The sequence below is a fragment of the Gorilla gorilla genome, chromosome 23 (assembly GCF_029281585.2).
Source record: "Gorilla gorilla gorilla isolate KB3781 chromosome 23, NHGRI_mGorGor1-v2.1_pri, whole genome shotgun sequence".
Lineage (NCBI taxonomy): Eukaryota > Metazoa > Chordata > Mammalia > Primates > Hominidae > Gorilla > Gorilla gorilla.
The window spans coordinates 17359967-17375093 of NC_086018.1; the positions used below are offsets into that span (position 1 = coordinate 17359967).

Consider the following 15127-nt stretch of genomic DNA (forward strand, 5'->3'; position numbering starts at 1 on the left):
CATATTACAAGAAATGCTAAAGGATGCCCTTAAGGTAGAAGAAAAATACCAGATGGAAATGTGGATCCTCACAAAGGAATGAAGAGCACAGAAATACAATGGGTGAGTATGTGAGATTTTCTCACACGATTTAAGTATATTTTAAACAAAAATAATAATGATGTATTGTGGATTTATAACATGTAACAGTAAACACATGATATAATAACATAGAATGAAGGTTAGGAGGGGTGGAATAGATGTATGCTTTTTTAAGGGTAGACTGGCAAGTTAAGGTACATGCCATAAACCCTAAAGCAACTCAAAATAAATCAAAGACCTAACTGTAAGAGCTTGAACTATAAAACGCTTACAAGAAAACACAGGTGTAAATCTTTGTGATCTTGGATTTCTTAGCTATGATACCAAAATCATAAGCAACAAAGGAAAAAAATAGATAAATTAGGACTTCACCAAAATTTAAAACTTTTGTGGCACAAAGGATACCATCAAGAAAGTGCAGGGCTGGGCATGGTGGCTCACGCCTGTAATCCCAGCACTTTGGGAGGCCGAGGCGGGTGGATCACCTGAGGTCAGGAGTTCGAGACCAGCCTCAACATGGAGAAACCCTTTCTCTACTAAAAATACAAAATTAGCCAGGCGTGGTGGTGCATGCCTGTAATCCCAGCTACTCAGGAGGCTGAGGCAGGAGAATTGCTTGAACCTGGGAGGCGGAGGTTGCAGTGAGCCGAGATTGTGCCATGGCACTCCAGCCTGGGCAACAAGAGCGAAACTCCCTCTCAAAAAAAAAAAAAAAAAGAAAGAAAAAGAAAAAGAAAATGCAAAGAGGCCAGGCACGGTGGCCCATGCCTGTAATACCGGCACTCTGGGAGGCCGAGGTGGGCGGATCACCTGAGGTCAAGAGTTCAAGACCAGCCTGGCCAACATGGTGAAACCCCATCTCTACTAAAAGTACAAAAATTAGTCGGGTATAGTGGTGTGTGCCTGTGGTCCCAGCTACTCGGGAGGCTGAGGCAGGAGAATCGTTTGAGCCCGGGAGGCACAGGTTGCAGTGAGCCAAGATCACACCACCGCACTCCAGTCAGGGTGACAGAGCGAGACTCCATCTCAAAAAACAAAACAACGGCAGCTCACACCTGTTAATCCCAACCCTTTGGGAGGCCAAGGTGGGTGGAACACTTGAGAGGTCAAGAGTTCAAGACGAGCCTGGCCAGTATGGTGAAACCCCGTCTCTACTAAAAATACAAAAAATTAGCTGGATGTGGTGGTGCACACCTGTAATCCCAGCTACTCGGGAGGCTGAGGTGGGAGAATTGCTTGAGCCCGAGAGGCGGAGGTTGCAGTGAGCCGAGATGGTGCTACTGCACCCCAGCCTGGGCAACAGAGTCAGACCCTGTCTGAAAACAAACAAACAAACAACCAAAAAACAGCTGAAATGTCCAGAACAGACACATCCACGGATATAGGAAGTAGATTAGTGGTTGCCAGGGGCTGGGGAGGGTGGGGAAGAGACTGACTGCTAATGGGTACAGGGTATTTTGGGGAGAAACTAAAATGTTCTTGAATAACACAGGTTTGAACTGCACAGGTCCACTCATACATGGATTTTTTTTTCAATAAATATAATCCCTTGACTGGGCACAGTGGCTCCCACCTGTAATCCCAACACTTTGGAAGGCCAAGGTGGGCGGATCACCTGAGGTCAGGAGTTCGAGACCAGCCTGGCCAACATGGTGAAACCCCGTCTCTACTAAAAATACAAAATAGCTGGGCGTGGTGGCAGGCACCTGTAATCCCAGCTACTCGGGAGGCTGAGGCAAGAGAACTGCTTGAATCCAGGAGGTGGAGAGTGCAGTGAGCTGAGATTGTGCCATTGCACTCCAGCCTGGGTGACAAGAGCGAAACTCGGTCTCAAAAATATATATATATTATCTCTCCATATCGGCAAGTTCCAAATCTGTAACCAAACTCGGATTGGAAATACAGTACTCAGCTGGGCGTGGTGGCTCATGCCTGTAATCCAGCACTTTGGGAGGCTGAGGCAGATGGATCACTTGAGCTCAGGAATTCAACACCAGCCTGGGCAACATAGCGAAACCTGCCTTCTCCACCAAAAAATACAAAAAGTAGCTGGGCATGGTGGCGCCTGTGGTCCCAGCCACTCGGGAGGCCGAGGTGGGAAAATCGCTTGAACCCGGGAGGTGGAGGTTGCAGTGAGCCGAGATTGCACCATTTACTGCAGCCTGGGCAACACATGAGACCTTGTCTCAAAAAAAAAAAAAAAAAAAGAAAGAAAGAAAGAAAAAGAAAAAACAGTATTCATAGGATGCAAAACTATATATACAGAGGGCTGACTCTGTATCTGTGGGTGCTGCAGGGCCGACTGCCTGACTCCCAGTATGCACGAATTTCAGTGTCCATGGATTTTGGTAACAGCGGGGGTTCCTGAACCCAATCGTCCTCGGGTACCGAGGGACAAATGCATACGTAATGTGAGGTATACCTCAATAAAACTATTCTAAAAATATGAAACACTTAGGGATGTATCTGATAAAATATGTGAAAGACGTATACATTGAAAACCACAGGCCAGGCACCGTGGCTCATTCCTGTAATCCCAACGTTTTGGGAGGCCAAGGTGGGAGGATCATTTGAGCCCAGGATTTTGAGACCAGCCTGGGCAACACAGAGAGACCCTCATCTTTCTTTTTTTTTAATAAAAAAAAAAACTTGAATAAAAAAGAAACTACAAAATGCTGCTAAAAGAAATGAAAAAATACCTAAATAAGAGATATACCACACGACCCAGCTGGTCCATTTTTAGGCACTTACCCAAAATAATTTAAAACATATATCCACACAAACACACAGACAGACATGCACAGCAATACTGTCCACAATGGCCAAAAGGTGGAAACAATTCAAGTGTCCAGCTACAGGGGAACACGTACACGAAACGGCACAGCCATAAATAGAACACTACTCAGCAATGAAAAGCAAGAAACCATCGACACTCGCGCCAACGCAGATGAGTCTCAAGGTCATTACCCTGAGTGAAAGAAGCCAGAAGAGGAAGATGACATACAGCAGCATTCCGTTTATACGCAATTATAGAAAATGCAAACTATAGTGACAGACAGCACATGCCTGGTTGCCTAGGATGCAGAAGTGGGGGAAGCCGGAAGGAATTGCCAAGGTTTCAGAAAATGTTGGGGTGTTATGGGCTGAGCCATATCCCCTCAAAATCCCTATGTGGAAGCCCTAAACCCTAGCACTTCAGAATGTGACTGTATTTAGAGATAGGGTCTTCAAAAAGGTAATTAAGTTGGCTGGACACGGTGACTCATGCCTGTAATCCCAGAACTTTGGGAGGCCGAGGCAGGCGGATCACTTGAGGCCAGAAGTTCAAGACCAGCTTGACAAACATGGTGAAACCCCGTCTCTACCAAAATACAAAAATTAGCCAGGTGTGGTGGCAGGCGCCTGTAATCCTAGCTACTCGGGAGGCTGTGGCAGGAGAATCGCTTGAACCCAGAAGGCACAGGTTGCAGTGAGCCAAGATCCCACCACTGCACTCCAGCCTGGGTGACAAAGCGAGACTCGCTTGCAAAAAAAAAAAAAAAAAAAAAAAGAGGTAGTTAAGTTAAAATGAGGCCGTAGGCCAGGCGCGGTGGCTCACGCCTGTAATCCCCGCACTTTGGGAGGCCGAAGTGGGCGGATCATGAGGTCAGGAAATCGAGACCATCCTGGCTAACACAGTGAAACCCCATCTCTACTAAAAATATAAAAAATTAGCCGGGCGTGGTCGTGGGTGCCTGTAGTCCCAGCTAGTCGGGAGGCTGAGACAGGAGAATGGCGTGAACCCGGGAGGCAGAGGTTGCAGTGAGCTGAGATCACACCACTGCACTCCAGCCTGGGCAACAGAGCGAGACTCCATCTCAAAAAAAAAAAAAAATGAGGCCATATACAGGTACAGTGGCCACACTTGTAATATTATTTTGGGAGGCTAAGGCAGGAGGATGGCTTGAACCCAGGAGTTTGAGGTTGCAGTGAGCTGAGATCACGCCACTGCACTCCAGCCTGGGAGGCAGAACAAGACTCTGTCTCCAATAAAAACCCAACAAAATAAGAGGGCATCCACCTGATCCATTAGGACAGGTACAGGTAGAGATTAGGACATAGACATGCACAGAGGGACGACGACTGCCATCTACAGCCCAAGGGAGAGGCCTCAGAAGAAACCAGCCCTGCCCGCACCTTGATGATTTCTAGCCTCCAGAACTGAGAGACAATAAGCATGTGTTGTTTCAGCCGCCCAGTCTGTTATGGCAGTCTGTTTATTACGGCAGCCCTGGCAGACTAACAGGGGGTGGAGGACACACTCACCAATCTTGACTGCGGTAGTGGCTGCACGGACACATGCACATGTCAAGAATGATCAGGTTGCCCATTTTAATAGGTACAGTTCATCTCAAAAAAGCCACAAAACCATGTCATCCTCTGCAGGGAAATGCCACTCTCATGAAAGGCGGAGACATACCCAGGAGCTGTCCACATTCCAGATTAAAGGGGACTCAGGTCTCTGCAGCTGGTCACTCCCAGCATGGGAGTGAACGCACAGCCCAGGTGCCCGGTCTGCTAAAAGGAACAGCACTAGGCCTCGTGGCTGCCTGCGCCATCCGTTTCTGGGAGTGGTTCTGAGAGTACAGTGTGGCACTGATCCTGGGTGCCTCTGCTGATCCCCAATAGGCCAGGAGACTTCCCAGGTTCCTACACACTCCCCGGCCCCCACGGAGCAAGAGTAGTGGATTTCTTTTACAACATGTATGCTTCTAGAGCCCAATACTGGACATCAGAGAAGCACAGCTTCAGGGCCAAAGTGCCCGGTTAACTCCCTCTCATTTCAGCCCCACCTCCCTCTCATCCCCTTCCCTCCCCATTCACCACACCTGCCCTCTTATCATTGTGTAGACATGGCCAGAGCAGACCAGGAACTCCTACAGCAGGGCACAGAGTCTGGCAAAGTGCTGGTGGCCTGTGCATCATGTGGGTTAGCAGAGAACCGCAAGGTGTCATCTCTGGACACCTCTGGGTCCAGCCCGTTCGCCCAACATCTTTACTCAATGGGTACCAGGACAAGTACAAGACTCACCCAGCAGAACTGACCATGGGCCCTGGGGGAAGGCACCAGCACTAAGAACAAGGACAGGGACAAGCAGGAGGGTGCAGCTCCAGCCTCGCAGCTAGCCGGGCAGGGGCAGAGAGCAGGCAGGCAGGGTGACAGCCACAGTAAGGTGAAGGAGAGGACTGTCCAGAAGCACGTGAAGGAAAGTGGGGAGCCCGCGGAGGGTGTGAGTGGTGGGAGCTGAGACTAGTCGGATTGGGGCTGTCACTGTGAGTAAAGCAGAAGAGCTGGAGGGCTGGAGCTGAGGAAGGCAGTTCAGCCACGAAGTGCCACGGCGGCCGCTGGGTACAGCAGACAGCTGGAGAGTGGCAGGGAACAGGCCACAACACAGAGGCCACTGGGGTGACCCCAGCAGGGAGGCGACGCATTTTGCTCATGGACGTTTTCTGGACAGCACCACCCTCTCTAGGGGCCCTAAAAGCTTCGAGGCCTTGCCACGAAGTATACAGAATACATACCCTCCTTGGCACAAGCCAGGCCGCCAGATCCCCCGCCGACCACCAGGAGATCATAGTCCCGCTGACCTGCTGAGAGAAGGGATGAGAGGTGGGACGGACTGTCTGTCTGGTTAAACGTGGTACAGGATCAATTTTATCAGGATTGGAGACTCCATTCTGTAATGGTCAGGGGTGACAAGACACCACACAACAGAGCAGAAAGAGTGACTCGATACACATAGCCTGTGCAAATCCAGAGACCAAGCCATATGGTGGTGAGGTTGGCCATGGGCGTGTGTGATCATCTTTGCAAATCACACGCACACCATACCAACCACTCTGAACTCAAACCTCACCCAGTGTTCTCAGCCAGACACAGAACTAAGATATTTTCTTTTTTATTCTATTTATTTTTGAGACAGGATCTTACTGTCACCCAGAAGATTGTAGTCCACTACCCTGCTTGGGGGAGGGATGAAAGGTGAGAAGGAACACGGTCAGCACAGGGCTGGGACATAGACCCGGAAGGGCCCCCATGACAGGGGCACAGTGGCACAATCACAGCTCACTGCCGCCTCTACCTCTTGGGCTCAAGTGATCCTCTAGCCTCAGCCTCCAGAATAGCTGGGACTACAAGCACCGATCACCACGTCCAGCTAAATTTTTTTGTTTTGTAGAGATGGGGTCTGGCTATGTTGCCCAGGCTGGTCTCAAACACCTGGCCTCAAGCAATCCTTCCACTTTGGCCTCCCAAGGTGCTAGAATTACAAGCATGAGCCACCAAGGTGGACTAAAACATTCTCCTCAAGTCCACGTGCCTTTCAGTTGTGAAGGCTGCCCTCCGTTACAAGTGAGCAAGAATAAAAGCACAGGCCGGGCGCGGTAGCTCACGCCTGTAATCCCAGCACTTTTGGAGGCCAAGGTGGGTGGATCACGAGGTTAGGAGATCGAGACCATCCTGGCTAACACAGTGAAACCCCGTCTCTACTAAAAATACAAAAAAATTAGCCGGGCATGGTGGTGGGCGCCTGTAGTCCCAGCTACTCGGGAGGCTGAGGCAGGAGAATGGCGTGAACCCAGGAGGTGGAGCTTGCAGTGAGCGGATACCACGCCACTGCACTCCAGCCTGGGAGACAGAGTGAGACTCCGTCTCAAAAAAAAAAAAAAAAAAAAGAATAAAAGCACAAGCAGCCCCTGTCCCTCACAGCTGGCCAGTGCACACAGCCAGGGTCTTGGTGTGCCCGGCTGCAGTCAGCTAGGAGGGAAGCCACCCTGGGCACAGGGAGAGCTGCCTGGGCTCAGGTTTCATCCCTGGAATTCCTTTTGGGCTGTTTGTGGTGTCACCTCACCTTGGTCCTCCATGGTGGCTCACTGCACATAGTGCCACTCTCAGCCTTTTTAGCCTGCAAAAGGTGTCATCCGTGTCTACTCTGCAAGCTACTGGCGAGGAAGGCAGGCAAGGGGCAGCCAAAAAAGGGAGGGATGGAGAAGAAGGGAGTGGAGGGAGGAAGTAAAGAGGGGAAGTACACTGAACTGGGCCTGAGGTCCGGGACACCCAGCACCAGGCACCAGCCAACTCCCTGCTGAAGGAAGGAAGAAATAATAGAAAGTCATCAGTCTGCTGGGGTGAGGGCAGGGTGGGGACTGATGACAAGACTCTGGGGTATAAAACAAGTAGTGCCCTCAGCCCCTCTGCAGACACAAGCCTGCCCAGATGAGAAGCACCACCCTCCCAGAGCATCTGGAGCCGGTCGCTGCTTCAGACAAGGCCAAGAGGTTCCATGATCAGAGCAGGGTCTGTCATACAAGGCTGGGCAACCTGCCCAACACCTGCATCAGAGCCTAGCGTCTGCCATGAGAAGGCTGCACTTATCTTTGCAGCCACCTCCACCTTCCTATGCAGGCAAGGCTGCAGAGAGTGTACTTGGAGTGTCATGTCTCTCCACACCCTGGCTCTGCAGATGCCCCACAGACAGGTCTAGAACCTGCACTCCTAAAGGATACAAGAACTGGAGCCTAGAGGAGCCCTGGCTCACAGCTGAGAAAGCTTAGGAAGCTGCATCCAGGCACTCAGGCCATGGCCTGCAGTGAGCCTGCCCCACAACCAAACCCACCCACTGTTTCACCTGGCAGCCAGCATCTGAGTGCACGTGAGATGTGTGCGCATCTGCGGGAACTGACAGAGCCACAACTCGGTTCCAACAGCCAGTCCAAAGTACACTCAATTCCTAATTCAACTCAAGGGCTCTGGAAAGGCCTAAACTGTTGTAAATTATTCTAATGGCTTTAATATAAGTCTAGAGAACCAAGGACTGCTGGTCAGGGAGAAAATGCCACCAGGTCCCCCGGGCAGCATGAACCTGCTGATGGAGAAGCATCTCTCTCCTCCAGCTACCTGGTAGCCGGAAGCTTTGCTCAGAACGTCCCTACCTTCCATGGCAGGTGCCTGTCCTTCTTGTTGCCATAGCAGGGCCCTCGTTAGGTCATCCTGCCCTGCAGCCTCGCACTGTGCCCCCTCTGTCTGCTATCAGGCAGGGTGAGCAGTTGTCTGTATGGATGTGCTTATCTTGGGCAGCTTGCTCGCCCCCTGTGCACACCCAGGAGCCCTCTCGGGCTGATAAACACTGGCATAGGGCAGTCGTTTGCAAGCATAGGAAATCTGCCTTTAAGCACTTGGAAGGGCTTGGGTAGCCTGCTGGGGAGGAAGGACCCCAAAGTACCTCAAAGGTGGGTAAGGCAGATGCTGTTCTGTGGGAGGAAGGGCTGGGTGGCAGGCGTTACCTGGGGACACAACACCTGTGTACTCCAGTGTCCTGGAGAACCTCATAACCTTGCCTTTCACCCACTTTAGCCAGGCATACCCTCTCCACCTGCAGGGCTTGGCCCCAGCAAGTGTCTGCCTTGCCTCTGCCTTCTGACATATTGTCCATTAATTTTCTGCTCCTCTTTGAACCCACTGCCTGGTACAGGCCAGCAAAGAGCAGGAGCCCAGAGCTCATAGCAAGGCCCAAGAGAATGCAGCACTGCACCAGTGAGGGCAAGTGGAAGGGTCCCCCAAAATGTGCACCCACAGGCAGGCTGGCCACCTCAGGGTGCCACCTCAGGGGCCCTCCCATATGGATGCTCTATCTTGAGCTCTTTCCTGGCAGCAGGTGTTGTCATTCTGGCTCCTGTTCAGGGGCTGCATCGCCCACCCGCTCCAAGCCTGGGACAGTTCAGGTCTTCCTACTCTAAAAGGAGAAACTGCAGGGCCCGCAGTCCCAGCTACTGGGGAGGCTGAGGCTGGAGGGTAAGTTGAGCCCAGGAGTTCAATGCTGCAGTGACCTATGATATCACCACTGCACTCCAGCCTGGTTAACAGAGTGAGACTCTGTCTCAGAAAAACAAACAAACAAACAAACAAAAAAACTGCACCCCTGGGCTGGGCACAGTGGCTCACACCTGTGTTGTGGGAAGTCAGGGACCCCAAATGGAGGGACTGGCTGGAGCCGTGGCAGAGGAACATAAATAGTGAAGATTTCATTTCAATATGGACATTTATCAATTCCCAAGTAATACTTTTATACTTTTTTCTTTTTTTTTTTTTTGAGGCGGAGTCTCGGGTGCAGTGGCACAATCTCAGCTCACTGCAAGCTCCGCCTCCTGGGTTCACACCATTCTCCTGTCTCAGCCTCCTGAGTAGCTGGGACTACAGGCACCCGCCACCACACCCAGCTAATTTTTTGTACTTTCAGGAGAGACAGGGTTTCACCATGTTAGCCAGGATGGTCTTGATCTCCTGACCTTGTGATATGCCTGCCTTGGCCTCTCAAAGTGCTGGGATTACAGGCGTGAGCCACCGTGCCTGGGCCCCCAAGTAATACTTTTATAATTTCTTATGCCTGTCTTTATCTCTTAATCCTGTTATCTTCATAAGCTGATAATATACATCACCTCAGGACCACTGTGATAATTGTGTTAACTGTAGAAATTGATTGTAAAACATGTGTGTTTGAACAATATGAAATCAGTGCACCTTGAAAAAGAACAGAATAACAGCGATTTTTAGGGAACAAACGAAGACAACCATAAGGTCTGACCATAAGGTCTGACTGCCTGCGGGGTCGGGCAAAAAGAGCCATATTTTTCTTCTTGCAGAGAGCTTATAAATGGACGTGCAAGTAGGAGAGATATCGCTAAATTTTTTTCCTAGCAAGGAATATTACTATTAAGACCCTGGAAAAGGAATGCATTCCTGGGGGGAGGTCTATAAACGGCCACTCTGGGAGTGTCTGTCTCATGCGGTTGAGATAAGGACTGAAATATGCCCTGGTCTCCTGCAGTACCCTCAGGCTTATTAGGGTGGGGAAAAAACTCTGTCCTGGTAAATTTGTGGTCAGACTGGTTCTCTGCTCTCAAACCATGTTTTCCGTTGTTTAAGATGTTTATTAAGACAATATGTGCACAGCTGAACATAGATCCTTATCAGGAGTTCTGATTTTGCCCTTGTCCTGTTTCCTCAGAAGCATGTGATCTTTGCTCTGCCTTTTGCCCTTTGAAGCATGTGATCTTTGTGACCTACTCCCTGTTCGTACACCCCCTCCCCTTTTAAAATCCTTAATAAAAACTTGCTGGTTTTGCGGCTCAGGTGGGCATCACGGTCCTACCGATACGTGATGTCACCCCCGGCAGCCCAGCTGTAAAATTCCTCTTTGTACTCTTTCTCTTTATTTCTCAGCTGGCTGACACTTACAGAAAATAGAAAGAACGTACGTTGAAATATTAGGGGCAGGTTCCCCCAATATCTGGTGCCCAACGTGGTTTTCTTTTTCCTAAGTGCATGTGGGAACCCGATTCCCTTTGGTAGGTGCGGAGAAATGTTCATCGGTCCAGTCCACAGAAATGCTTGTTCGGCTCCCTGACAATTGGTGAGTTGTCTGTGTATTGCCTGAGGTAACTATGGGTCACGCAGAGTCTAAACATTATGCTTACCTCTGCTATATTAAATTCCTGTTAAAATGGGGGGTTCAGGTTCCCATGGAAAATATGGTCACCCTATTCAGGGCAGTGGAAGAACACTGTCCTTGGTTTCCTGAAAAGGGAACGTTAGATGTGGAACTATGGGATCATGTTGGTGCAAAATTCCGAGAACTGGTCCCGGCAGGAAATTATGTTCCCGTCACTGTTTGGGGTGATTGGGCCTTGGTACGTGCCATCCTAATGACATACCAATCCTGTGACACCCTGCCGTTACCACAGTTTTCTGAATCTGGCCACCCTCTACCTCTTCCTCAGCTTTCCTCTCCCACTCGGCCTTCATTATCTGCTCAGCCCCTCCCTTTGCCTACTCCTCCCCCACCTGACAATACTGAGGATTCAATATCTAACTCCAGTGACTTTGGCTTAACGTCACCCCCTAATGATCTTATTTCTTTTCACGAAGAGCCGACACTTGTAGCTCCTGCGGCCCCAACTCAGACAGCCCAGGACAATATCTATGCTAACTCTTCCCTCTCCAAACCTTTGCAGTCTTTGCCTCCGGAGCCATCCAAACTACAATTTACCTGTAATTCTGCAGGCCCTCCCCCATCCACCACAGCCCCTCACCCTCCTATCATTTTGGTCCCTCAACTGGTCACTTTGCCATCCACTCAACCTGTTTCTCTGTACCCTTCTTCATGCAGGGACACCCCTGCCACTCTGGTTGTGCAGGACTGGGCCAGTAATCACCAGTATGCTTCTGCCTCTTCTGCTCCCCCAATGCCCCTTTCTCACACTCTTATACCAGTCCAACCCCTTCAATCTCAGTTTCCCTTATCTATACATACTTTTCCTGTCACTTCTATGCTGACTCTATCTCATGTGCCTGCTCTTGAAACTTCCATGCAATGCTTATTACGCCAAAACAAACAAGGAGATTAGAGGCGTGGGCTTATTCGGTCATGCTGGAACCTCCTAATGCTCAAGGGGTACAAGTGTGTCAATATACGCCGCTCAATCTTACCTTTTTAAAAGAATTCAAGGATGCTTGTACTCAGTATGGTCCTACTTCTCCATATGTTAAAATGGTATTACAGACTCTTTGTCTGGAGGTCATTTTGCTTCCTATAGACTGCGACCTTTTGGCAAAAGCTGTTCTAACTCCATCTCAGCATTTACAATTCCATACCTGGTGGTCAGAGGAGGCCCGCCTGCAGGCTCAGCTAAATCGGGCTGATGGCATTCCAATTACTCAGGCTCAGCTCACAGGCTCCGATAATTACTCTGACACTACCGCTCATTTAGGCTTTGATGCTCTCACCACGGAACATGTAACAAAGGTGTGTATGAGAGCTTGGGATAAATTACGCACCCTAGGCCAAGCTCCTGTTTCTTTTATTATTGTTAAACAGGGTCACAATGAATTATATCTTGATTTTTTAGCTAAATTACAAGATGCTGTTGAAAAATCTGTCTCTGATGAGCACACTCAAGGTATTCTTCTTCATATGTTAGCTTTTGAAAACGCGAACCATGAGTGTAAAATGGCCATGCGTTCCATCCTACGTCAAAATTTACCTGATCATGAGGTGTTGCCTGCATATATTAAAGCTTGTGAAGGCATTGGATCGGAGACCCACAGAGCTATTCTGTGGGCACCGGCCATGAAGCACGGCAACCAAACTGGCTCGACTGATTCTTTTCTTGGAGCCTGCTATAATTGTGGCCAAGTTGGTCGTACCCAAAAAAACTGCACTGTTAAAAACTTAAAAGTGGCCAAGCCGGCTCAACAAACACGGCCAAATGCTCCTGCTACTGTTTGCCTGCGTTGTCGTAAAGGTAAACATTGGGAAAGTACTTGCCACTCAGTCTGATATAGATGAAAATCCCTTGCCACAGAACCAGGGAAACAGGAAGCAAGGCCAGTCCCAGGCCCCAATATCAAATGGGACACCTCAGACTCGGACCAATGTTGTGTTTTTGCGTCAAGCAGTCCCAACACAGCCCCCAGCACAAACAAATTTACCTACAGCCAATCCAGATGGGTCCCAGCCTCTTCTTCTGTCTCAGTACAATGCTTGTCTACCTCCACAGTAGGCAGCAGGGTGGTCAATCTCTGTAGTACCATTCCTCTAAATTTACTACCTAATTCTTTGCCTTTAATTGTCCCCATGGGGGTCACTGGCCCTTTACCTCAAGGTTCGGTGGGCCCGGTGTTAGGCAGGGCATCCACCTCATGATACTAAAGGTATCATAGTTCATACTAGTCTAATTAATTCTGATTCCTCTGATGAGATTAAACTTATGTAAACTTATGGTGTCTGCCAAAGTTCCTGTTTCCATTCCGGCCGGTGAGTCAATTGCTCAATTACTTTTACTACCTAATATTGTTTTAAACAAAGGAGATAAGACATGGGGCCCTGGGATGGGCTCCAGTGGTGAAAAAGCCGCTTATTGGATTAATGTAATTTCTAAACAATGGCCTACCTGCACCATACACATTCAAGGAAAATAGTTTGAGGGCCTAGTTGATACTGGGGCTGATGTTTCTATTATTTCCTCTAATTTATGGCCTTCCTCCTGGCTTAAACATCCCGCTAACATGAGACTAGAAGGTGTTAGAAAAGCTGAAGAAGTTCACCAGAGCACATTTATCTTGCCTTGCACTGGCCCTGATGGTCAAAAGGGAACAATTCAGCCTTATATTACGCCCATCCCCATTAATCTTCGGGGCAGAGATTTGCTGGCACAAAGTGGGGCTGAAATTAATATTCCACATAACTTTTACAGTACTCCAAGTCAACATATAACGGAAAACATGGGGTTTGTTTCCAGACTCGGTCTCAGTCCAAAATGTGAAAAAATTACTAAACCTCTTCAAGTTACTGTAAAAGAAGACAAGGCTGGTTTAAAAGCATAATTTAACTACTCCCCACTCCCAATTATATTTAGCATTGTTTACTTTAAGCTTTCTAAATGTTCCTAAAAACAATACTCTGACTGCAGCTAAATGCCATTATACAGGCAAAAAATTCTCCCTAAATGAAGGCAAGCCAGTGTCATGGAAAAACTCCCAAACCAATACCTGGGAACCTGGAACAATTATAACGTGGGGAAGAGGGTATGCTTGTGTTTTACCAGGAGATCGTCAATCCCCTGTCTGGGTGCCCACTAGGAGACTTAAACTTCGTGTGAATACTGACAATAAAAACCACGAGGAAGAGACGTTCGCGTCAGAGACTGCCCTCATACCTGGTGAGATCTGTACCGACTCCTCAGAAACTGGCACGCCAAATCAAAATGGGTCTGGTTCAATCCTCCCTAATGGCAACATAAACCCCTCTAACTAACCCCACTTCTCCTAATTATCTTTCTTTTTCTCCTTACGAACCTAAAAATCTCACCATTTCTATTAGCCTGAAAATAACATCCCTCTGTTCTTCTCTTCCTCCTTCAGCACTGGATCCCACTTACAATAGGTTTTATTTAATAATTCTCTTCCTTACACTTTCTGTCTCACCAGTTTCCCCTTAAACTGATTTATCTGCTACACAAAATTATTCTTATTGGGCTTATGTGCCTTTTCCTCCACTTATTCGACCTCTCACCTGGATGGATGCTCCTGCGGAAATCTATACTAACGATAGTGTGTGGATGCCTGGAACTACAGATGACCGTTGCCCCGCTCAGCCAGGAGAAGGCACTGCATTCAATGTTACTATGGGTTATAAATACCCTCCTCTGTGCCTTGGACATGCACCTGGTTGTATCCATCTAGAAGCTCAAGTCTGGGCTGCTTGTCTTCCAGAGAGATTAGCTATAGGGAAATGGGGACATTTGGTCTCTGGCCTCTCCCTTTCTCCTTTAAGACAAATAAAAAGAGGAGTAATAGGAGATACCCCATACTTTCAATATAAACCTGTAGGAAAACCATATCCTAAAAATTTTGAGGGCCCATCTAAAACTTCAATTTGGGAATGATTGTGTTAACTCACATGCAGTAGTATTAAAAAATGACTTGGCTGGGCGCATTGGCTCATGCCTGTAATCCCAGCACTTTGGGAGGCCAAGGCAGGTGGATCATGAGGTCAGGAGATCGAGACCATCCTAGCTAACACAGTGAAATCCCGTCTCTACTAAAAATACAAAAAAAATTAGCCAGGCGTGGTGGCGGATGCCTGTAGTCCCAGCTACTCGGGAGTCTGAGGTAGGAGAATGGCGTGAACCCGGGAGGCGGAGCTTGCAGTGAGCTGAGATCGCGCCACTGCACTCCAGCTTGGGCGACAGAGCAAGACACTGTCTCAAAAAAAAAAAAAAAAAAAAACCCAAAAAAACGACTCATATGGTTTAGTAATAGACTGGGCACCAAAGGGCTATTTAAAAAACAATTGCTCCTCTGGCGGAAAGGAATGCCTGGAGACTACTTATTTTATTTCTTACTGGGAGGACCAGGATCATCATCCTATTTTGCATAGAAGGTTCAGTTTGTTCTTTCCCTTAAAATAGGAAGATAAGGGCATTATCCTCCGAAGTCTCGTATGATATT

At 48.6% G+C, this 15127-nt stretch overlaps 1 protein-coding gene across 5 annotated transcripts in view; it reads right to left on the reverse strand.

The window, feature by feature from the left end:
• The window catches only part of TXNRD2 (thioredoxin reductase 2), a 66215-nt gene that overhangs the window by 49767 nt on the left and 1321 nt on the right, over window positions 1-15127 (reverse strand). For 4 of the 5 annotated variants that reach the window (XM_055374976.2, XM_031005570.3, XM_055374978.2 and 1 more), the window contains exon 2: window positions 5644-5712. In XM_055374976.2, coding sequence (XP_055230951.1) covers window positions 5644-5712 — 69 coding nt within the window. The remainder of the gene's footprint in view (window positions 1-5643; window positions 5713-15127) is intronic. The other variant, XM_031005571.3, reaches the window with a different exon arrangement.